Source organism: Rhamphochromis longiceps, linkage group LG11 (assembly GCF_057381845.1).
Source record: "Rhamphochromis longiceps isolate RC_006_pf linkage group LG11, R_longiceps_female_GT1.1, whole genome shotgun sequence".
Classification (NCBI taxonomy): domain Eukaryota; kingdom Metazoa; phylum Chordata; class Actinopteri; order Cichliformes; family Cichlidae; genus Rhamphochromis; species Rhamphochromis longiceps.
The window spans coordinates 18172249-18197367 of record NC_140567.1 but is presented as its reverse complement, the minus strand read 5'-3'; the positions used below and the strand labels follow the sequence as shown (position 1 = coordinate 18197367).

Below are 25119 nucleotides of genomic sequence, written 5' to 3'. Positions count from 1 at the left end.
CTTTTCGAGAGTAAGGTTTATTAAGAAAAATAACAAAAAAAAAATCGCCCAAACAAATCTTGAAATACTTATTAATGTTTAAATTTTCTGTTGAAATGATTTCTCCCTCCAGTGAAGCTATGCTTCTGGGAAATGAGTGTACAACTAAAAAGTACTGTCTGCTTCTATGCCACGTTGGCTGGCTCTGATCTCTGATCTGGGTCACACCTCGTCAAGGCAGGTGAGGGGGGGGCGGACCTCCCAGATGGCAGAGAAGGCATGGACCTCATGAGCGAAGAGTCGTGGGGGCGTTCAGTGGAGCGTGAGCGGGACGTGTGGCGCTCTATAGTGGGCCGCTGGTCTGCAGAGCGGGACCTGCTGTGATACTCGTGTCTATCCATGGCTCCGTGGCTCCTACAGAGGTTGTTGAGAGACAGGCAGGCACTCAGTGTGTCTCCAGCAGGGCACGGACAGTAAGGAGGGCAAAGAAATTTTCTGCACCCTCAAAACTCCAAAGGATCATGTGGAATCCTGTATTTTTAATTGGTATAATCAATCTACTACCAATAGCATAGATACTTGTCAGAAGCTAATTGGGTGTTATGTCAAGTGTGCCTGATTTGCAGGTAGTGATCAAAACTACCTAGAGATAAAGACAAAATGAAATGATTCCTAAACTCTTAAAACACACATTATTGTTTATGACTCTCCACATGAGGCTAATTTACTTTATTTAAAGAGCAGACAATATGGACTGTGCTAGGTGGCTCCTGTGTGCTTTGCAGTCCTTGGTGGAACCAGTGACTTAACTGTGAAGTACTCAAGACGTGTGCAATGAACAAGGACTATGTGCTGTCTCTCTGTAGGTGATAGGTGAGCATTCTGTTTGAGCCAGAGTGGGAATGTGAGGGAAAAGTGACTGCACTTGGATTATTTTGTCTGTTATATTCTGCAAAATGCCCAGGCAAAAGAACTTTTGGCACAGTGACAATGAAGGCAGATTCAGATGATCTGAAGAGCTGTAGGGGAAAAAAAACAGGTGAGGTTTCTCAGCTGGGAAAATTACTGACGAGGTACAGAGAGGAAAAAAAAATTTGTACAGAAATTCATTGATCAAGAAATAAATTCACATATTAAAAACAGTGAAGTGAAAAAGGCACCTCAGTCTTGAGAAGCAGAGGGGATTTTAGAGCATGCTGTTTGCTAACCTTTGTATGTATGTTACCAGTTTCGATTCACACACCGTGAGTAATAATATTTTATAGTTTTTGTACTTTCATACAGAACAAAATAGTATTGAAATGAACCGCTGCACACACTGTTTGCTAAAATGCAAGAAATGCAAGAAAACACTATAGATATGTGGGAACGTCTTCAGTCAAACTGGGTTCTAATGATAGCAAATACTTTATAAATAATTTCATTAGATCAGTCCATTTTGTTATTGCCATTCAGTGTCTGTAGTCTTCTCAAGTATGAAATATTGTCCAGTAGAGGAAATGTCCTGATAAAGGCTCATCAGTCAGTGACCTTACACAATCTATACAACAGTCATTTACTCTCATCATCACCGGGTCCCGTTCTCATTACGTGCTACGGCCAAGAATCTTTCAGTGATGTGAGGTTACGTCTGTTCAAGGATCACATTATGTGTAATTCAGTGGACGCAACTGTAACACACAAACTGCTCTGCTCACTAGATTCTCACAGGAATGTTTGTTTTCCTGGCTCGGGAAAGTTGCTGTATTCATTCCTACATGCTGCATACTGTACAGGCTTTGTCCTGCTTTAAGTGCACTCTGGAGGGTTGCACTTAAACTACAGAACCATGAAAAACCTTTTCTGCAGGCAAATCACCCAAAACTAAAAGGCTCCAACTCCACTAATGCTCTTTGTTGCTAGACTCTTTTTTTCCCTCATCCAAGTGGCTTTTGTGTCTGTATTGTGCCCTCATTTCTTTTCAGGTCTTACTATGCCTGACTGCAGACAGAAACAAACTATCTATATGAAGAGTGGAGGGGAATCAACTGTAGTCCTCTGTTGGCTACTTTCCTTTCTCTGTCAGTTTAGACAAAAGGAAAGACACAGAGAAATAGATGGACAGCTCTTGTTAATGGGTATCTAGGTTATAGGCTTAGCCTGAAGTCGGGCCAAGCCAGGCCTTAGGGAAACTTTGTGACAGTTTTATAAAGTCAGTCGGGCTCTTGGGCTGAGTTCAGAAGACTCATCAGTTTTTTTTTCCTCCTGGAGAGGAGAGAAGTAGCACAAATGTCACGTTATTCCTGACTGGAAGCCAGATGGCAGCAGGCAAAAGACTGAAGCATGGTGCACCAGTGTGGGTCGGGAATTGATGGGTGTCAGTAGGCCTTTCTATAGGTGCTTGAAACAGCCCAGCAATCCATTCAGACCATATAGAAGAAGTCAAAAGGCCACTCTATGGATGACTGTAAGTGCAACTGTCAATAGCATGTTAAATTAAAAAAAAAAAAAAAGACAACATCAATAATAACAAACACCACTGATCAACATATGGCTGTTTGCATAATGCGCATGGGTACACAATGACATCAACAAAGGAACAGTCAAGTGCGAGCCAGCACTTACACAGCCGACATCAGCAACACAAATAGCTCTGAGCCTCATCGTACAGAGGCAGTTGTGTAACATAACTGTACAGCCACACAACCTCAGAGCCGTGATGACTCCTTAACAAAAACCGATATCAGGGAGGATATCATTTTCCGTCATCACCTGTACGATCACGGATAAATTAAAGACGGATGAAGAACAACTTCAGGAGACCACAAGACGGCGGGCGCAGCAGCGCGTGTCAGTACCTCTCGTAGTCATAGTCGGAGGAGTAGGCGCCCTCTGAATAGGCACGGGTCATCCTAGTGGAACGCAGTAACCTGACTGCTTCCTCGCGGCAGATCGGATACACACGATGGTTGCGGCTGCCGAGAAAATATCACAGCTGGTCAGCGCTCGATTTTTTAAATTTTGTTTCACCACATGGGGGAGGCAACATGACAAAGAAGCTGGAATTCAGATCTCAAAACTGAATACAAAAGTACACTGATGCGCTGAATGTACCCATACGACTGCAGGGGAAACCACCTCTGCTGGACAAAACTTCACAACCACAAAACACTTATCTATTTAACAGTATGGCCAACAGACGCTCTTTTAGTAAAAAGACAAGAGACAGACTGAACTTCTCCAAAGCCTGCATTCATGCACATGATTTATTCTAGAAGATTTAAATGCTTATATGATAATGAGATGGTGAGAGAGAGCAATGCTGATACTGGATGAAATGTATGGCTATTATCCAATCAACATGATGCACCACGGGAAAGTAAACAGTTCTTTATATATTTAATCTTTGGCAGAAGAAATGTATACTGATACACATACACACAAAACACTCACGGCACTGACATTGAACAGGTCAGCTGAAGTGATTTACACCTCAAATCCACAAACCCATGTGGTTTTTTAAAGCATGCCACGGTGTCAGTGCTATATCTTCAACACCCTAATGGAAGCTTTCCTCAAAAAACAACCCAACAAATAAAATATATAAAAAAATAGGCTTGTGGGTTGGTGCATGGTTGGGGAGGGGGTTTGGCTGGCTGGTAACTAAAGTAGCAAAGGTGGGGCTTCATGCAAGCTCTGGTAAAAGTCTACCTGGGGTCCTTCTGAGGGTCATCAATAGGCTGAGTATGTCTGGTTCGAGGTAGGGTGAGAAAATGGCTGCAACCACATGGAAGGAGGAGAGAAGACAGAGATGGATCTGAGATGTTGAAGAGACAGAAGAGAAGGAGGAAAGGAGAGAAAGACAGCAGATCGGAGACAAAGATCATACAGGCGGACAGCCGGAAGGGGGAGGAAACCGAGGGGAGGTTGTAAAAGAGAGAAGCTCACAGGAGAGAGGTTAATGTACACGATTCAGGGTGGAAAAACTGGTGAGGAAGATGAGAGGTGAGAGAAAGCCGAGAAATCGCACGGCGAGGAGACGACTTCCTCGGCTCTAGTGCACAGACAGATAAAAATGGTACACAGAAGACGCCGGAAGAGAAAAGCACAGTCCGAACCCCTAAACCGGTCCCCTCTGCTCGACCATTAAACTACTTTAGACCGTTTAATAACTACAGATTTTTTTTACATACATCATTTCCCAAGAAAGTCAGAAAACATTAAGTGTTAAGAAAATAAACCAGCAAGGCTCACAGAAAGCTATGAAAGCCATTTTTTACAATATTATAGGATACCTGGGAGAATGCCAAATTCTCTGTGACATTTTCAACTGTTTTCAATAAATAACTGCAAGCTGTTAATTGAAGCAGCTGAAATACACTCAACAGAGCACCGTCCCAGACAATTTAGATAAGTGCATTTTCTGCATCTGACACTGATTTAGCTCCAGCTTCAGAAGTATCAAATAAAGTTAATTGGAAAGGGTGCAGGGTGGGCTGGGGGTGGGAATAGCTCCGACCAGGCGGTGCCAAGGCCACAATTGGACACTTGGAGCAATATTTTCCAAAGCTCACAGAAAATAAGTGCTGATGGAGGATAACTGACCACTCCCCCTTGACCACGTCTTCCATAAAGATAGTGAAATACAGTACATGCAAATCCTGTATAATGTGCTCAGCACTGGCAACATTTCTTTGGCTCCCAATGTTTCCTGCAGAATTTCAGTCTCTCGATTCAAACTTGTGCACTTGTCTTTCAGGAGTGTAGTCTCATCCGAGGCTGGTGCTCATGTGGAATTTTAGCTTGTGCCAATGCTATTTTTAACTCTAAGAATGATGATTTTAATCGGGTATTTCCTGCGCTCGTTAATTCTCACTTTCTTATTTGGAAATAAGGAGTAGATGAAGATTGAGGACACAAGTAGGGGAGAATCCACACTACTGTATCAGGAGGACCCTGAATAAAAAAACAACACAAAAAACCCCCCACTACATCACATTAAAGATGAAAGTGCGGACAAAGAAGAAGAGTTTAAGGCAAAAGGCGTTGTGCTGTGGTGTATGCATACATAAACAGCTCACTGTGTACTTACTCGTCTTGCGCTGGTCAGCATTTACACATTCATGCTTAAATAAGTAGATGCATGTGCTGCACATAAGTGTGAGCTGAAGTGTATGCGTGTGTGTACCGGTCAGGTGTGCAGTTGTCGTCAGACAAACTGTGGTGCTCCACTCTAGCAGAGGAACTGTACTGAGAAGGCCTAAGGTCAAGTGCTTGGTCCAGACTTCTGCTGTGTGACAGAAGTGGACTGATCACCCCTTATGTATGCTACATACTGCCCCCTGCTGTCCAAGAGGCACATGGCCTCATATTTAACAGAGGCCATGAGAGGAAACGGGAGAGACGCTGCACACCACAGAGGGTTGAGGTGCTATTTTGAAGTAAATATAGCAACATTTGGTGCTACAACCAAAACAGGTGACGAATTTGAAAGTAACCTGAAACAGCATGCGTTTCAGCTAAACTAGTGAACCTATTTTTTTGTCGATTCCAAAGCATGGAAGCACAACACTACGATGTACAAAAGACCTACCAAAAACTATACATGTCGGGCCTTTGGTGCATTGAGCAACTGGTTACCTGGAGGGTGGGGGAACGCTGGGAGAGCGCGACCGCACCCTGTTTATATCAGCTGACCGAGAGCAGTGGTTAGAAGACATGACCTGCTCGGGGACCGACAGCGTGGAGCTCTGGAAGTCTCTGCCATTTGGCCGGTAGTCTGTGAAAACAACAATGAATAAAGAGAAGCAGGGGGTGGAGAGAGCAGGAGAGAGAGGGTACAGCGTTATTTAAGCGATTCCTTTATTCCCTCACAACACCAGAGATGCTACTTGTATGCTTTTTACTTGCTTTTTACTTGAGTTATTTAACTAACTACATATGGTTAATGAACAATAATGAATGCTGCTTTTGCAGACTTAGTTTGACCACTGTCTGTAATAACTAAGAGGAGTAAAGCAAATCTTGGTCAAACTTTGCAAAGCTAAAAGCCATTCTGCACAGGTGACAGACTCATTTTGATATGCTGAGTCTTTATCGTACAAAAAATGAGGAGTGGGTTTCCATAAAGGTGTAAGTCATCTGCTGTTTTAACACTGTGCATTAAACATGAAAATAGCCTTTCAAAAGAATCTGAAAGATTATAATGAATTTTCACTGGTAGACTGATTAGTCCATTGAACTTGAAAGAGTTCATTAACCGATAATCAGACATGGCTAAGAGCCACGGTTAAGGTCAGTGCTTAGAACTATTAATGTTGATTGATATTCAATAGAGTGTATAGAATATTTAAAATGAGTTAAAGAAAAGCCTGATTCCAAGTTGGAAAAGATGGAAAGGTAAGAAAGAAATGTTGACCTTCACTTTAAAGGAGTCGCATGTTAATAAGATTTTCTTTTGTGTGTCGTAGATAGAATAAAATAGATTTCTTTAAACGTGTCAGGCTAAATGACCCATAGAGTAAATTGTCATATTCTCCAAGCCTACCATTTGTTTATTGACATAAACAAATACAAGCTACAAACATTTGAAAAAAAAATGACCACAATCCACAATGTCTTCACTCCATTATGATGTAAATTAAATTTTCAAAGGAAAACATTTGTCATTTCTTTAAAAAGATGCTCCACTAGTGAGCTTCCTGCAGCGCAGCAATCAACTTCCATGCAAAGCCAAATTAAATCTATTCTTCCTCCTGACATGTTGCAGATGCAAAGAGGAGATTCTTTGTTGACAATTAATAGGTTTTAACAGGAACTGGCTGCAATGGTGCAGAAAGAGGCAAAAGAGCAGAGGGTTAAAACAACATGAAACATGTTGCACAGATGTAAAAAGTCTTAAAAATGTTCAGTTGTAAGGCCCATTTGTCTTCTACAGTAGCTACTAGTAGCTATAGTAGCTGTACTGTGTGTACTGTATGTTCTCTAAAACAAAAGTAAAATGTTTTCTTCCCCATTTGAACTGTGGAAGCAGATAACGGCAAAAACCGCAGATGAGATGCAGTGGAGCCCGAGCAAAGGGGAGGGAGCAACCAGGGCTGAGTGAAGGGGTATTCCTTTCACTGTGGATGAAGTGAGGGGGTGGGGGTGGCTGGCATTGTGAGAGGCAGTGAGGGGCTGATGAGAATTTTAAAGAGGCTGGAGGAGGATTTCCCTCAGCTGCGGTATCATCGGCAGGCCGGTCTGAATGTCTGTGTGTGTGTGTGTGTGTGACACGCAGTTTGCTACAGAAACTGTCTATTCTCCTGTTTGTTTTCTCACATTTTTCCACTCGCTTCTTCTGTGTGGTGAGTGATGTGAAACGACCTACAAACAGTGCAGGTAGCTGTTTCCATCAAGCTTAATTGCAAAAAAATATATAGCATGTCCCGTGGTCTTTTTGTGAAAACTGAGAAGGAGAACTAACGATTATATAAAGACAGGCACATGTTGCCCTCAAACGCAACCTTGTGCTTAAAATTTAAAGGAAGCCTTTTTTTAAGCCCTCACTGTCTTTTTCAGCATAATTTTTCTTCCTAGTTATTATTTCATGTGAGCAAATTTCAAGCACTTCTCAGTCTTTTTTTCCCCTTCCCCTGTCTTATTCTCTCTGGCTGTTAGCAGCTCTGTCTCTGCTTTTCTGATGCAGCGTGGGCGTGCTGCTGAAGCCTTAGCAAGGACAGCAACTAGCAGTGCAGAGGCAGACAAAAAAGCCCTCTGCTCCCTAACTGTGCTGCTGCTGTTGTTTGCTGATGGGTTGCAGGATCTTAGCCCGATACTGCGAGATGTGATGACGTGTGTAAGCATCTTTCCGGTGGCGACGTGAGTGAGGTTAGCTAAGTACATTATTAAGAATCGTAATGCAGCTCTGGTGAAATGGAGTGGATTCGATTCACTTACGCCACACAACGATGACCTTCTTAATATGGCCTTGAACTGTTTATTACCTGTTATTACCCCAACGCCGTCTTCACAATCATAGTCTGAGATCTCACTGTCACTTATCCTTTGGGATCCTTTGAGAGAAAGAAACAGACCAAAAGGCAAAGAAGCAGGAAAGAGGAGATAGAGGGGAGAGAGAGAGAAAGAGGTCATTTTCATTCCCTTTTTCATTTATTTAGATGTTTGTTTGTTTTTTTTCAAATAATAAGTCACCCCTGCTCTGACTGTAATGCTCACTGGTCAAAGTGAACCCTCCAACTAAAACAAATAATGCAGCATTTCGCCGCTCGATCCCAACAAGAGCAGCCGATCCTTCTTCATCTGAGCCGTGGCACTTTGAAATGGCGCAGTCAATCATTCAGTGCACACGTAAAGGTGGAGACGGGGAGAAGTGATAGGGCCGTGTAGCTCTTTCCTCATCCTTCCCCCGTAGCCTTATCACCCCCACTCCCCACCCAACGCATCCCCACCGCCTTCACCGTTCATTCAACTTAAATCAACTGGACACGTGTGCTTTTTCAGAAATGACAAGTGCTGCACTCTGGCAGTGCCGCTCCCAACCTCTCATCTCAGTTGGCTGAAAACTTTTTACAGCTGTCAGCTCTTTCACTTCACGCTAACACCAACACCCAGAAAATCGTCCTAGTGGGGGAGCGAGCCAGCCTCCCGTGGCTGAAAGAAGCAGCGGAGTGAAGCCGTATGGCATAACGGACTGCAGCGCAGTCCTCTTAAGCGTGTTAGGAGGTATGAGGGCCAAAGACTCTAACAATAGTAAGACAAGGGTCAAAAATATCCTATATAAAGAGTATTGTATATTTCATGCATGCAGATAATCAAATATTATTTTCCTCTTTTTATTTTTTTGAGTAAATATGCCAACTGTGTTAGAGGATTAGGCCAGTAAATAAGAAGTATCACAAAAGCAACACAGTCGCCTGCCGTTCTCAAGAAGATATTCACAATGAAGACACACAAACACAAGCAAAAGCAGAATGGGCAGAGTGTGCCAATGGTAATCTGTGCAACTGTTAAGAGGAAAATATTCATAATAGGCCAAATAACAAACAGTATACATGACAGAGGAGAGGCAGGTGGTCATAGGCCAATTATGTCTGTCAGGAGGGGCGGACAGCTCGGGTTTTAATAACATCACATTAGGACTGAATACAGATTGGCAGAATCTGGTTTTGGGTTACAGGGTGGGGGTTGTGAGGCAGTTAACAGGTGAACACACAGAGAAGGAGAGACCACTGTGTCCTAAATCTCCCCGTTTCCCCACAGCGTCTGTGGTTCTGCTGCTCTGTGTGGATAAGGAACGAGCGGTGTAAAATATACACCAAACCTCCGCACAGAAATCCACGTAAGGCAGCAGAAGCGTCAGCTGTTAAGGGGGAGGGGGGAAAGGGGTGGAGAATTGGGGCACAAGGGTGTGTGTTTAAAGAGGAGGAGGACGACACTCAGATGCTCCATAAAGCTGCAATGTCTGGCAGGGCAAAGGTCTTTACCTGAGTTGTGTGAATAAGAGCCTTTGTCTGTAAAAGCAGAAGCAGTAAGGTAGATGTGACATGGACAACAGAAACAAAATATGCAGAAATAACAACGGCCGTAAAGGCCTCGATGACCTGAAGCAGCAACAGAAAAGGCCAGCAGGCAAACAGCATGGGCACTGATCAGATAAATATATATGGCTCCTTGTTTGTTGAAACAACTACAAAAATCAGAAAGCTACCTATTGTTGTTTTCATTTATCTCAGTGCTAAAATTTAGATTTCTGAGTGTTCGGTGCCATGAGTCTGTCGCCACAGATATATTTGTATGATGGCAAGCTTCAAGTAATAAAAAAGGAATATAAGGAAACGCGCATGAAGACAAGCTACAAAACGCACACGAGTAAAAACCTCCATTGACTCTTTCTCTGATAGCTGCAGATTTCTCTCTCTTATCATGCCACAGCTGGTATAAATGTGTTTTTGCACTTAAGGCCACATTATTAGCTGCTGTCATTGCTTCACCTGTCTCATTGGTAGTGTGTGGCGGGGTGTGAGGAGGTGCATACGTAGCAAGGGCAGAGAACCATCAGTGACAGTAGAGTACATTAAACACTCTGATATTGTGCAGGGTGCAAATGAATTACCGTAATTGTCGGGCTATAAGCCGCTACTTTTTGCACAAGCTTTGAACCCTGCGGCTTTTAGTCAGGTGCGGCTTTTCTATGGATTTTCCATGATTTTTGTGATATCGTAAGACGATTTGTTTTGTTTGTTCCGCTGTTGTACGGCACTACGTTGCCTGGCGGAAGGATCGAGGTTCAAGAGTGGTATGTTAGTCACATGTCCGTCCGCCAGGCAACGTAGTGCCGTACGAAGTAGCGCGAAAAACAAACTTCAAAGTAGCGCTACGCATTCAGCGGGAGGCGTGGATGACGAGCGGCGATAAACTTGCGAAAAGCAAGTTATGCCCAACTCCACCGGTGGATTCTGACAGCGTGGAAAAGTGCGAAAACATCCACGATCACCAACGGATTTTGAAGGGCTGGACTGCTGCATGATGGAGAGGAGGACACCGCCACGGCCCTTCTGAGGGTGTTCGACTCTGACACTGACAACGAGGATTTCTTTGGTTTTGAAAGTGACAACGAAGGAGAGAAGCGGAGAGTGGATGACGAAGCCATCCTGAGCCTGTTCGTTTCCGACATTGGAGAAGAGGACTTTGGTGGTTTTAGAGCGCAGGAAGAAGAGAAAGATGGTGAATGACTGACTTTTCTTCTCCGTGTCACTTCACCTGAGCCTAAAAGGTAGTCCGAATCTATTTTTCTGGTGTGCTGTAGGTTACTGTTATGTACTACATGTGCAAATATGTACCCATAACTTGTTTTTCAAAATATTAATAAAAGGGGTGTGTCTCCAAACAGCCATCTCTTTCCTGACAATTCCCTTTGTGCATATTCTCTTACATATGATAAGTCAACATTGAAACACCTGCGGCTTTTAGTCAGGTGCGGCTAATGTATGTACAAAACAGGATTTTCCCCTGATTTTAGCTTTTGCGGCTAATATTCAGGTGCGCTTTGTAGTCCGGGAAATACGGTAGATAAAAAACAAACGTGTTTTTTAATCTTTCATTTATCGTAACCTTGCTTGAGTGTAAAGCTCGGAAAGCAATGTTTAAGTCAAGCATGAGTCATTAAAACAAAGACTCCCTGTCTCTCACTCAAAGTAAGGATTATTAATTTAACCCATGTAATGGACTGATAGTCGGTATCAGCAGATACCCGAAGCCAATGTATCTGCATTGGTATTAGAAAATCAGCTGACCTGCTTCCATCTCACACTGTGAATGAATGTCACATGTCTTTACATTACAGCAGGTAAAATGTTTTTCCTACAGGATGCCCACCTTCTGACTCTTATAGTCACTTTCAGCACATTTTGGGGCCATTTGAGCGACAGAGGTGTTACTCACTCTGCAGCCGCCGCGTTGGACTCTCTCCGTGGAGCTGCCGGCGCTGTGCGTTCGGGGAGGCACGTGGGAGTGGGATAGATGACACGTCGTGTGTTTGTAGCTTGTACCAGTGTGGCTCGTCATCGAGAAGAGCCGTCTCCAGCTCAATCAGGATCTGGCAAAAGTAAAAGGCCCAAGTAAATTTTCTCTCCTTAAAAAAATGGCTTCACTCCAAATGTTTTAAGCTCACATATTTTTTTTCTCACTGATGGAATCAGGGCAAAGTAAAACATTCTAGCTTTTACAGAAAATGTAAATCCCCAAAAAAGCCCTTTCTGTCACTCACACGCGAACAGAAAAAAAGAAAGTTCCTGATCCATGATAGGCAAGGACTGGACCACCCAACACTTTGTGATGGCCAGCAGCTTTCTTAAAGGCTTGACACCATTCAAGAGGATAAGCTGAGATACTGTTACTGAGTGTCTCTGTGAGGGCTTGGGTTTGGTTTTCTCACCTCTCCCAGGAATTCGCTCTCCTCCTCCCTCACCCTGGCTTGGTCCCACAATGTGATCTCCAGCATACGTTCCCGAAACTCCCGCCGGTGCACCGGCGAGTACATAAAGGTCTGGTTCCATTTGGGCTCTAAGGATTTCTTTACTGTTTTTGTTCTCCTCTTGCTTTTGTCACTGGAGGAACAATAATTCAAACTGTTTTTATTTACAATCATGATAGGGAAGAGCCACGAATACAACAAATCCATCACACGACACAGCACAGAGCACAGCACCACAGCATGCAGCTGCAGGGAACGACATGGCAAAGTGAACGTGCTAACTGCTTCTTAACGTCCATTTTCTGCATTCCTCATCAATACATAAGAATAAATTACTTAATAAGAAAATAAGAGCATAATTATGAAATAAACCTCACATCAATGCCTCCCATAAATTGACCTTAGTGCATAATCTTTTTTTAGTGTCTTTCTACCATCGGGGAAATTATGCCCTGAAATAGAGGAACTGTTTCTACTCTTACCTTCTGTCAGGGAGGAAGTAGATTTTGACGTAAGGGTTCCTGGGCCGGCCGTCTTCCCTGGGTGGCAGGTCTTTGGCACCCAGGATGGTGACGATTAGCTGATGGCCCACTTTGTCATACCACAGTTTGACCTGGGGGAGGGGGGAGAGCAGAGGCAGCCTGCTGAGAGACAGCTCAGGGCCAGCACAAATGAGAGCACATAAAGGGAATAATGCAGGAGAAGACAACTTCATCGAGTCCTCACATATGCATCTATATCCTTTTGTTGAGTTCAACACCTTTTCAATCAGTATAAGCCTCAGTGCGGGGTCTTCTCCTGTATTTACCCTTTAGGAAAAAGGAGGAGGGTATCCAATTGCTAGGATGTCATTTTCATAAACTAAAACTATATCAATGTTAAAATGGTGTGATAATGATTTTTAAAGATGCAAAAACTCTCCTTTTCGTGTTCTAATTTAATCCTTATGTTTCTTTTTTTAAATCTATAGTATTCAAGTGTGTCTGATTACAGTTTTTTAAATGGAACTGACCTTTACAGCTGGAGTGAATTGTAGTGAAATGCTAAAGGCAACATGCTCTAAAATTAACACTGTCCCACCATCTACCTATATGATGGCATCTCTAATAGGGTCCTCCCAAGTATTCAGTGGGGATCGATAACGAGAAATCAGTCATGCTGCTGCAATAGGAATCAAACAGTTCACGCTAAAAGAAAAGTATGGACTCCAGGAGAAAAAACTTAGAAGAAATAAAAGGCCAGCTGAAGCCTTAAAAGAAATCAGATGAAATGAGAAGTAAGACTTCTAAGTTCTGGTCCATACTTCATTCAGAATATGATTATGGATAGGGGTCTGCACTGTTTAAGAGGACTCGCCGTTCATGCAGCAATGCAGGAAAGAGCATTCAAGACAAGTCGAAACAGACAGCAGGGGGCTCATGGGAAAAACAAATTGTACCAAGTAATCTCTAGCCCACCAAAATGCCACATACTGCAAAATATGAATTCAAATGTAGAGTAAGATTCACCATAAAAACTAGCAACAATAAGTAAAACACCTAAATATATACTACTGAGTCTGATGTACAGTGTGTCCAATACAGCCAACTAACAAGTAAGCAGTTTACTGAAACATGCTGGCTTTAACAACATTAATGTAGACACACACATAAACCTGAACGATTCATATGTTTGATCTGGAAAACACGCAGTGCACCCTTTCCTCTGCATGCTCTGTTACACACACCAACAATATTACCGACACATAGGATATGATGCTTAGATCTCGCTTAAGCAAAACAACACAACAGTGAAATAAATATCTAAGGTTTAACACAGGAATATTAACCCTCAGGCTATCTAAATCAATAATGACCATAAAACAGAAACCACAGAAAAGACAGAGTGATATTAAAGCAGGCAGCTTGTAGCAAAGAGAAGCCTTCCAGGCTTCGCTCTGTTTGGAGTTATTATTTGGGAGGTACAATTTGCTTATTCGTTAAATCTGGTATCTGTAATGGGGGAAATGCAGTTTTGGCTTTGGCTTTCCAAAGAGGATGGTGAACTCAGTATCTTTTCACTGCAACATGAAACCACACAGCCATCAGCTCAGATCTGCTAATTAGCATCACTTCAACTCGCACATGGGGGAGCCCTTCTGTGTATGCGTGCAGGGTTAGAGTTATCGAGGCCTGGGTTCACGTCACACTGAAGCAGGAGAAAAAAGAAAAAACAGAGATCTTTGTCCTAGAAAGATTGACAGAGACACCGACCAGCATTGCCATAGACACAATACTAAACTACTGTTTCAATTAGGTCAATCACTGAAGTCAGTCCAAAGACATCAGGCAATGCAAGAGCGTCTCTTAAAATAAGCTCCGATTAGTCGAGCATGCACTACTTGGGGATAATGATGTGTATGGGTTACAATGAGCTATAAGAACTCTAATCATAAGAATGATACCAAGAAATCAAATCAAGGAAAATGACACAATGCACTGCACTAAGAGGGAAACTCAAAGCTGCCATTTCCCCAGGAATGCATTTTCCAAAGTATGGAAACAGAAAAAAAGGCCAGTCAACAGTCAATGAGCAAAAAAAACCAAACAGAGTTTGTGCCCTTCACACAGGGCCCATTACCTGGACCCTAGGGGCAAAAGGCGGTGTTCTTCTACTAAGGCTTTGGCTCTGGATAAGCATAAATTAAACAGCAAAAGAAAAAAAAGAAAGAAAAGAAAATGCAATAAACCAAAACCACAAAACACAACAACTCACAATACACCCAAAACACAACAACAGAAATTTGTCATTTAGATGAAAGAATTAAGCCAGCAGGTTTTGTATTTTTTAAATTTCTGCTTTCTCAAAGATTACTCATCCCTGAGCTGCTCTGCCCTGTTCTGCATAGGTCCTCGGAGAAAATTATCAGCGGCTCACAATTAGATCTTTTTGTCTTTTAGACCTTTTTCTCCTCCGCCTCAAAGCTTGCGTCACAGTGACGTTAAACACGATTGTTATCCACAGACGATGCTTGATACAGACAGCTCCTTACTGTGTAGAATTACTCATCAAGGTCTTGCAAGGTTTATCCAGTGAGCTGAACTGTTTTAGTGATTAGTCCACTGCGAACTTCAAGGTCGGCCCTCTCATGAAAATCCAGAACTTTAAGCAGCGAGTGGATGAAAAGGCTGCGCTATACAGTGTAGGATATGTTTTAGTGGTGACCAAATACTCTATGAGGCTCTCATAAATATTGAAAGAGCAGGAAAAGCACATTCTTGAATCCTAAATTTAAGATTTGATTTATCTCATTTTAATGCAGCCTTTTTACCAAATTTACCCCAGGAGGGTTTTTATACTGGATAATGAACAACACACAACGTAATCTGATCTACAGTCCTGTGCTGGCTTGGTGATGGGCCAGCTGAACAGGCTGAGTGAGTTTGCTGAGTCTGACAACGTTTAACAAGGGTTTGAATTAAGATTTAAACTAAAAAAAAAAGAAAATAATTGGTTGCATAATGAATCTGCAATGGGAAAATTATACTTACTAGCTCATCTATGATCTCAAAAGCAATTAAATCCTCTCTAACAATCCAATCCTCTTCCCGGCTTTTACATGTAGCCCATATGTGGAGCTGAGCTCACTTACTGAGAGCTGTCCTGACAGGTACTGGGGGGCGTCCCTCAGCATGCTGGGACTCATAGGAGAAGTGACAGAGATGGAAGGACGGTCCATCTTCTGAGACTCGAAAGAACTCGAACCTGGCAGGGCACAGACGACACAGTCAGATAATCCACCCATCTGTTTGCTGTTTGTAGTTTTTGCGCCGCACAGGGAGAAAACTGGAGATTGTAGCAAGAACATACAAAGAAAGGAAACGCAAAAAGAGCACAAAAATCTTGCCATGTGGGGGAAGATAAAAAGGCAGGGTGACAAACGCAATCTGCGCCAAACAGACATTTCCTTCACTTGGTGTTTCTGGGATGATTAATAGGATCAAACGGCACACTGTCAAACCCACGGAAAAAATGTTGACAGAACTCACTTGATTCCAGTTGTGAGTGTGTGCTGTCTGGTATCCTTGGAATATCTCTGAAAAAAAAGCAAAAAAGAAAGTGAAAGAGTGTGAGAAGCAGGAGAGAAGGAGGGGGATGGAGCGGATCAATTTAAGCTAATACCAAATGCACTGCGCTTTAATGACCGTAAGCACCACATTAGTCTTCATTCACCCAACGGCCCCCTCAATGGCACAAAGCAGGTCAGACCTAGGAATCGACAAAGCAAAGGTGCCTCTGTCTTTCAAAAGCAATCGGAGTGTAGAGGATAAACAATGTGACGGGCTTTCAAGTTTTTTGCCGGCCGGCATTCTTTGGTGCCTTATGAGGCCAGAAATGGCAGAGCCGGAGCCAGAGGGAGGGAGGAACAGATGCTGAATAAACAGCTCGGCACAGCTCCTTCGCAAACACATTCTGAGCTATGTTCCCTTCAGATTCAGTCTCCACATTCCAAAAATATGAAGCTATTCTGAGTCACAGAGGCAGCTATGTGGCACAAACCTACAGATCTTGGCACTGTAATAGTTTTACAGCGAAATCAAATCAAATAGGTAAGAGATGTTGGTACAATCTAAAGTGTGATTCTTTGAAATACTGACTAATGCTAAAGTCCAGATTTATGCATGGTTTGCACCAACGTGAGAGTGAAGCAGGGACAAGTCTTTTATTGTTGTAGCTGGTATTTTGCATTTAGGAGTTTAGGAAGACAAAATACTGAAAGTATTTAAATGAAACTATATGAGTCACTAAGATTAGAGTAACAACATATCCTACAGAGTCCTGTAAATTCTGCATTGGTCAAAGCGGGAGAATGAATGCTCATACAAGTAGGTTTGTTTATACACTTAATATAGATTTAATATAACCTAAACTTTATGCTTTACATTTCACACAGATTTTCCCATAATAATAACTGCAGAGAGTACTGCAAAGTCTGTTTGTGCGTCCTCAGCCACACATACAGAGCTCTCCAACATCACTCCAAATATTTTTCATATCACGTCTGTTTCATAAAATACTGAAATGTCTGTCAAAATCCATCTATAAATGTGAATTGTGTGTCTCAGAGCTGTCTGTGTGTCCCATTCTATCCTTTGTTTTTAAAGAAATACTTGAAGCATGCATTTCCACACACAGCACAACAGGAGCAGAAGTTATACTCTGCTTCTCATCTGACTGGCTGTTAGACACAGATTCCAGGTATATGCAGTGGAGGTATGTGTAATAAAGCAGCCCCTCTCTAGATGAATCCCACTCTTGATCTGAGATGTCAGGATTCATCTAGAGCAGGGACATCAAACTCATTTTACATCGTGAGCCACATACAGCCCAGTTTGAACTTAAGCGGGCCAGACCAGTAAAAACTCCCCTTCTTGTCAGCGTGAAGAAGTTTAGCCACACATGGAAATGTTTAGACATCTTAATAGAAGAAAAAAGAACTTCAACAGTAAATCTTCATTTTTCCACATGATAAAGAAATGTTGCTGAAGGAAATTGATTTTTTTTAAACTTTGGACCCACTATAAAACACAGAAACTTGTACTGGAGATAGGGAAAGGTTCAGGATATTTTTTGTTTATTTATTACTTGGTACCTTTTGGTGTAGTGTGAATGACCATGACCATTGAAGCACAGAATCTATTCCTTCCTTCACGTTTACCAAGGCCATCCAGTGGGCTGGAAGGGAGTCTTTGGCCCCCAGGCCATATGTTTGACACCCCTGAACCAGATAATTGCTTCTCCCATCACTGAGACCTCACCCTGTTCTGAGTACCGGTATGTATCAAAAAAAGAGTTTTTTTCTTATAGTGCCTCTCCTTGGTCTGAATTATCGTCCTGCACCATATTTAGTTTTATCATTAAACACACAATTCCTTTTCTGGGGGTCACAAACTATCCCAGCATATAGTGGGAAAAAGGTCGATGCCCTTGACAGATCCTAGTCCTGGCTTCGCTTAATTAAAAATTACATTTTCAAATCACAATTTTAACACATCTAGTGAACTCGTCTGCTTCAGTATGCTTATTGTGTTGTATGGAAAAGTAACACAATTGCAGCGCAAATTCTCACCCATGCCTAACACCTTGGTTAGTGTGAGCGAGAGCATCCTGTTGCTTATTAACACCAAAATCACCAAAGTTGTGTTGTGAAGAACAATGTGTGTCTGCATGTGTGACACTGGTTGCGAGATCTTACCCTATAGGCCGCGAGACCACCAGCTCCACCTGCGGCTCCGGCTTGGATTCTAGTATGATATTGTAAACTTCTTTAAATGTGGCTCCTTGTAAAAGCTTCCCGTTCCACTCCAGCACCTGATCTCCTGCAAAAACACCAGAGATGCTCAGCATCACGTGGAAGATCTTAATCCTTTCTGCTCACACTGTCGTCACAGCTGAATTTTGCCAGTTTAATTTCTTCATAAATGTGTGCATGTGTTTTTCAATACCTGGTCTTAGGTGTCCAACAGTGTCTGCTAGACTTCCTTTCCTCACTTTAGTGATGAAAGCACAAAGTCTACCAGATTCTGTCATCTTGCCTCCCACCACCTGTAGAAACAGAGAGGTGACTGCGCTGGTACTAAAATGCATTTGTGAAACAAAAGTCGAGCTATGTCATAATAACTGTAGATTTAATGCAGCGCATTAGCATGCAAGCCCTGCAGCTCATAGAAAAACATGGACTTATTTTCTCAAAGCATTCTGTTGATGTTATGGCTTCAGTTTTTGCCTGTGAGGTTTGAAACCACAAGAAATACACTGGAAGGGAGAAGGTCAGTGTTAAAAGTCTAAATCTTTTCAGAAACTGTCCAGGACTGTGCTTTGTTCCCCGTGGAAAAACTCCGGTGCTGTACCGTGGTTCTGTAACAGTGCAAGGCCGTGGGCTAGAGCTGTACTGTACAGTCCTGAGCTGCTGTACTCCACTCTCCTCGGCTTACACTGGCATCATACAAATAAAAATCCCCTCTTAATGGCAGCTGAATGCCAACATACAAAGGAGCTTAGGGAAGTCTGCTAAATGAAATGGCTTTATGTAACAGGCAGGAGATAGAGAGAGGGAGGCTTGCAGATGAAGAGAGCATAAGAGAGAGAAAGAGATGGGCAGTGAGGGCGAGGCTGGCAACCTGACTGATGGACTGACTGGCTGGATTGTGGAGCTGGGTGGCTGCTGCTGAGCGGACAGAAATGCACAGAAGCACTGAGCAGACACAAACATGCCATTTCAGGAGGCTCATTTAATCAGTAATGATTTTTTTCCCCATCTTGCCGCTCTCGCTTCTTTCTCCAGCGGCTGCTGCCATGCTCCTGTGGACATTCGGCCGCTCTCTTATTTTTTTAAGGGTACGCACCACCGACAGAATTACACAACAGTGAAGGATAAAACAAAACTACTATCTATATAAAAATAAGTATATGCTTTTTGAATAGATGGAGACACTGAAAGGGAAACTGACTTAGCAATCAATAAAGAATTTGATCAATAAGAAGCAGGCAGCACTAAAACTATGAGAAAAAGACACACAGAGAGCAAAGAATGTAAATTTACATTAGAACGTGATGGTACTGTATAATGCACAAACAGGGAATAACTGCAGGGACAATACTGGGAGGTTCTGCTCCGACTTGTTTCCTCCGAGCAGCTGAATTCTGTTCACTGAAGTAGCTCAGTATGAATGAGTTCAGAAGATTAGAGAGCCCAGTATCAAACAACACTTATTAATATTCATCAGGAATATAATGGCTATTAATAGTGACTCGTACTACTGTATGATGTAACAACAGAAAGCTGTGAAGAAACCTAAAAAAAAAGGCACAAAATTTTTAACCTTCCACCTAAATGCCACATCTAACACTGATCCTTTTGACTGAACCCTACTGGGTAAAATGTTAAAGTCACTGTGCTAAATATGCATATTTTAACAGGATATTCTAATGGCAGTTCAACATGAGTGTGTGCAGTGCAAATGACGCCCACACAGGCTGCAAGCTCACCTTCAGACCGAGCAGAGCACCTGAGTCTCGAGGCACACTTCCATCTTTCATGCGCTTGTTGAGCAAAATGCGCCCTATTAGGCGATCCCCATCTTTGGACGGCTGCCACGTCACTGGGTGCTACAAGGTCAGAGCAACAACACACCTTTTGTTTAACAAGTCATCCATTTTAGTTCGATCACTTCAGACCAAAGCAGACAACAAAACAGTGAAAGGAGGGCGTGAAGGGAGCACTTTATTTGTTCACTTGGGGGAAGAATGTTCACACAAACTTGGATAGCTCAGTAATTTAAACTCCAGGTGATGCAGTTTTATCTGTTAGGCCAAAAGCGTTCAAAGGAAAATCTGAAATTTCTCCAAGTAACACACAGCTCATTTACTGTCTCACAGAGTTTGTGTGAACCTGCTGGTGTGAGGGTGGAGTTAAGCTTCATGCAGCGCCCCATGCAGAGTAAAGCAAGCAGCCTCAACACTCCTCCTAAAACCAGCTCTTCAAACGGGAGCAGGAAGACCAGAGTGTGACTCTGGTGCTTTGCTACACACAAACACACGACCACCATCAAGTGGAGTAGTGAGGGGAAAAGCAGATAGTGAAAAAAAAAAGAGGGAGGGGGGTAGACGTGATACAGATGAAGTAGATCCTAGGGTGCCACATTAGAGATCAAAAAGGATGAAAAACAGACAGCACAGAATAAAGCTATGAGACACAGGGTGATATCACAGATGCAGCAGTGGAAGGGAAAAAAGAAAAACAAATGTTTTTTTGGTGCAAAACTAATCCAATCTTCCCTGTTTGTGTGTGTGTTTGTGTCTTTTTTTTCTATAGAAGTGAGTGGAAAATTGGGCAGAGGGGACAGGATCTGTCTGGACTGGGTGCTGTGGGGTAGGGCAGCAGAGTGAGAGGGGACGGGCCCGAGTAAGGGTGTTCCTACTACACTAAACAGGACCGCTGCAGAGCAAGAACACAACATACGGAGGAAAAAAAACGAGCATGCAACTAGGAGAGACCCACATTCCTGAGTGCCATGACAAACAGAGAGGTTGTGTGTCAATGCCCAAGTCTTTTACAGCTACTGTAAAGAGGTGTAGTTTCTATTTGGGGAGCAATACAGCAAGTACAAGTAGCAAGCAAAGAGGGTGTCCCCAAATGACTTTTATTTTTAAGGCAACACCGAGGTGGAGCCAAAAGTAACCGAACCAAAAACAATAAATCAATTTTTTTAAAAATCGCAAGAGAAATCAATTTATACAACGTTAAATAAAATCCATAAAACAGACATCTCACCTATTTACACTTGGTGACAGAGAGCAAACAAAGACTGGATGGGTAAGGTCATAAATAATAATCATAACAAAAAAAAAGAAAAAAAAAAGCAGGCTAGATTGTCTCAGTACCTTCTCACTATGGCTATGCTCCTCGTTTAGCGTAGTGCTACTGCACGTATCAACTCCCGAGTCTTTAACCTGCGGTTCACACCATGCCAAGTCCTCTTCAAATGAGTGTCCCCCAAAGCGCACCATTTTCTTTTGCCTCTCAGATAAGGTGTGTGTCGCCTCGGACATAAATGCCTGCTCAATAGTTTTTCTTTTTCCCCTTTGACTGTCCCCTACAGGTGTGGGATAAAAAACAGAAAGAAAAAACAGAAAAAACAACATGCAAAGGTGTAAATAAAACAAAGGAAACATGAAATGACAAAAAGACTCCGGGAGGACAGGGGACGGGGGAGAGAAGAGAGAGAGACAGAAAGAGAGGGAAGGAGAGAGAGAGTGAGAGAGAGAGGTGGGCTTAAGGGGGCGGGTGGTAGGGAGGGAGGGTCAACGCAGGGCTCCACATGTCTCACCAAAGACAGTGGGGAAGCCTCACTGCTATGCCATGACGCATGGTCCCACCAATGGCCATCCAAATCTCCTGTAAGGTGGGAGGGAGGGCATATACACACGAGAGAGGACATCGAGAGGGACAAGTGAGGACGCCACAAAGTACAGACATTAACGCGCGCACACACCCACACAGAGAACTCGAAATAAGACATCCAGTCATTCACATTCCAACACACACACACACACACACGCAAACACACGAGTGCTCACATGCTCCCATAATTCAGCAAGAGAGATAACCGCTCCTAAAATCCCTGCAGAGAAGGAAAAGACGCAGATGGATTGAGTTTAGCACTGCACAGTTAAGAAAACTAAACAAGACGCAAGCCATGGCTGAAGTCAAAAGCACAATCTGAAGCTTCAAATCCTTTAAAGGTATTACATGTGTTCCAACAGCACATTAGGAACCTCTGATAAACAGACAAATAGACAAGGAGTGGGCGGGGCAAGGATAAACGGCCCATTTGAAATAAATAAATATGTTTAGTATGATTATAAAGAGAAAAGAGCCTCATTAAGATAACATATAGGCCACAGAGCGAAGTTTTGTTTTCTTTACAATACTTTGGCTAATAGGTAGTTCTGCATGATTCACAGTTCAAAATAATCCGGCTTTGTCCCCTCAGTTCATGAAACATATCACACAAGAATTTTTAGTTCCCATCCTCCTCCCTTTTAGTCAGCCTTCCTCAGATTAGCTGCCCCTCCTGAGCAGGTGAAGAAATAGACCTTTCTTCATTTCTTCAGATATAGTTAAGGCAAACTTTGCTTTCAATCAAAACACGTTCCACGTTACATTCCTCTGATTTTTTTCAGACCGCAATCTTCAGAAACATTCGGGCCAGATTCTGTTTTGTTGAAACAAAGTCAGCACACTGCTATCTTATTCTAAAGAAGCTGCATCTATAGTAGGGAGCAGGGCAGACCTCTAATGTGTTTAACTGGGGATTCAGATTGCAATGCCACACAACCTTAACTGACCTCGATCTAAAGTGCACCGGGGAGAGCTTTTAAAGATGAGGCTCTGATTACAACTTCTGCTGTAGCATCGACGGATACATGGCCTTGAGAAAGCCAGGCAAGTGGCTACGATCGCAGGATGAAGGATTCTGGGGCATTTCTCTACTCTTGTCGTGCCTTCAGGACAATAATCAGTTATAAAGGGAAGACTTCTAATAAGACAAATGTGAACCGATCAAAACTATCCATCTATCTCCAGAAGCAACTTTGTGATTCTGCAGGGTTTGTCCTGTTCTCCAGTGTGGATGTACAGAGCAGTGAGATGAGCACTTTCAATTTGATTAAGAAGCTTAACATTTAAAGCTAATTAAAAAGAGCAAAAAATATTGAATCCAAAGGTAGTGCTGAGATTCTCAGGGGAGAGCAGTGTGGAGGTGAAGACAGGCACAAGTTAAGAGTCAAATCCTGCTCTTCTCTGTCCAGGACTTCAGTCAGTAAGATCATTTTAGCATCCCATTACAATGCATAATTCATTTAAATGATATTCAGCTATGATGCCAATTCATTTTACAAAGGGGAAATAAAGTTGCTCTTATTAAAACATTTACCGAAGAATGGGCCATTTAAATAATACAGACACACAACGTGTTCTTGGCAGCAAACATGCTGTTGTAGACTTGTGTGTTTGCACAGATGTACAAAGTCAATAGCGGACCTCAGGGCTGCAGTCACAAGTGAGGTCATCTGAAAACACTCGACTTGTTTAACCCATGGGCCACATACATCACATTCGCCACACTTCACTTCCCCTGCACAGAGCTGTAGAACCTAATGGATCTATAGAGGACAGGCTTCCTTCAAGTATTATCTGGCTCAGGATTCAATCTCAGGGAAATCAGGGAACGCTGATGGAAAGGCATAAAAATAGACTGCATATGCTGCTAGATGTGGAGGCTGAGGAGGTGGTGGGAGGCTGGACTGGACAGGGGTAAAGAGAAAGAATTTTCAGCACAGGACAAAAAAGAACCTGCATGGAAGACGTTGTTTGCAGGGTCACTGTGAATACACATAGCCAGAAATGTCTTAAATAATCCCTCATTGCACTGGGGTAATATGGGGTTCAGTACTTTCTTAACAGATATGTACAGAATTATTTGGAGATTTTGAAATGTAATATTCCGATGGATCGGAAATAAAAAAGGTTTTCCCATTAAGACACACAAAGGATAAACAGCCTTCCATAACATTTGCTATCTCCAGTTGTTTATGCACTCATACAGGCTCTGCCTGACTCTGCTCAGATCAGCTGGCTGTTGTGTTTCCAAACATAGGTGGCCAACTGGAAAGTTGCAGAGTGCGCTCTGGTACTTATAACATCACTGAAGGTGTTTCTCCCTTTTTTTTTTACTTTTTAAATTTTCATTTATTGGCATAAACGCCAATGCCACTTAGCAAATAACTACTATCGGCCGATAATACTGGCTCACTGATAAATCTCTCAGGCTCTAACCTTTAAAAGAAAATCTGCTTCTCGTAAAGAGACATGCCTGCAGAACTGTGGCTCTTAAACAGAAGGTCTGTTTCTGGCTTCAAATTAATTTTTAACTTCCTAGCTTTCTTTTTCAATATTTTTCAATATTAAAACACAATGTATCTTATGTCCTGTCTTATCCATATTTTATCTTGGTTGCAAATCAAGTTTCAAATAACAAAGTCAGTGTAGTGTCAGTATGTATAAGTAATCAATATTAGCCAAAATCTCAAGTGTCAAACTGCTGTAAACACTGATTTTTTTTTTTTTTTGTACTCTTGGTTCTATATGATATCAGTGGGAGAAGACTTTTTATTTATTATTCTTTTTGTGAATCAGAAGAAAATTCACTTAAAGGTGAAGGAACTTAAATGATTTGTTTCAGAAAGAGCACAATCTAGTCCAGTATATGACAAATAAGGATTAGTTTGGACTGTGAATCATACAAAGCTACACTGGAAGAGTCCAAGAAGAAATGATGAGAAGAAATAAGATCATAATATTCCCCCTTTAATATAGTAAAAAGAAAAAGATCTTCAATAACATTTTCCAACTTGCAATTTTGTTGTGACCAAGCTGCAAGGTCAGTTTAGGCCAAACAACACCCTTTGTATTACTATCCATCCATCATTCTAAAGAAGCACTGCAACTACTTAGTGTATGTAGTAATGTGCTGTGATAAACTATTATGGATGTCCCCAGATAGGCTTTGGCCTCCGTGGCCCTCTCGCCAACAGCTGACAATAGTAATTACCTCCTTTGCCTTTCAGCTGCTCTTCTGTCAGCA

General features: G+C 42.4%; 1 protein-coding gene across 5 annotated transcripts in view; it reads right to left on the bottom strand.

The window, feature by feature from the left end:
* Positions 1-25119, bottom strand: part of rims2a (regulating synaptic membrane exocytosis 2a) — a 155580-nt gene that overhangs the window by 48516 nt on the left and 81945 nt on the right. For 3 of the 5 annotated variants that reach the window (XM_085422581.1, XM_085422582.1, XM_085422583.1), the window contains 13 exons: positions 21356-21567; positions 19961-20080; positions 18418-18517; positions 18168-18291; positions 15961-16007; positions 15564-15676; positions 12415-12545; positions 11894-12086; positions 11401-11554; positions 9444-9470; positions 7944-8012; positions 5599-5737; positions 208-393 (listed from right to left, as the gene is read on the bottom strand). In XM_085422581.1, coding sequence (XP_085278707.1) covers positions 208-393; positions 5599-5737; positions 7944-8012; positions 9444-9470; positions 11401-11554; positions 11894-12086; positions 12415-12545; positions 15564-15676; positions 15961-16007; positions 18168-18291; positions 18418-18517; positions 19961-20080; positions 21356-21567 — 1615 coding nt within the window. Of the gene's footprint in view, positions 1-207; positions 394-2816; positions 2934-3669; positions 3736-5598; positions 5738-7943; positions 8013-9443; positions 9471-11400; positions 11555-11893; positions 12087-12414; positions 12546-14551; positions 14600-15563; positions 15677-15960; positions 16008-18167; positions 18292-18417; positions 18518-19960; positions 20081-21355; positions 21568-25119 lie in introns of all 5 variants that reach the window. The other 2 variants (XM_085422585.1, XM_085422580.1) reach the window with 2 other exon arrangements.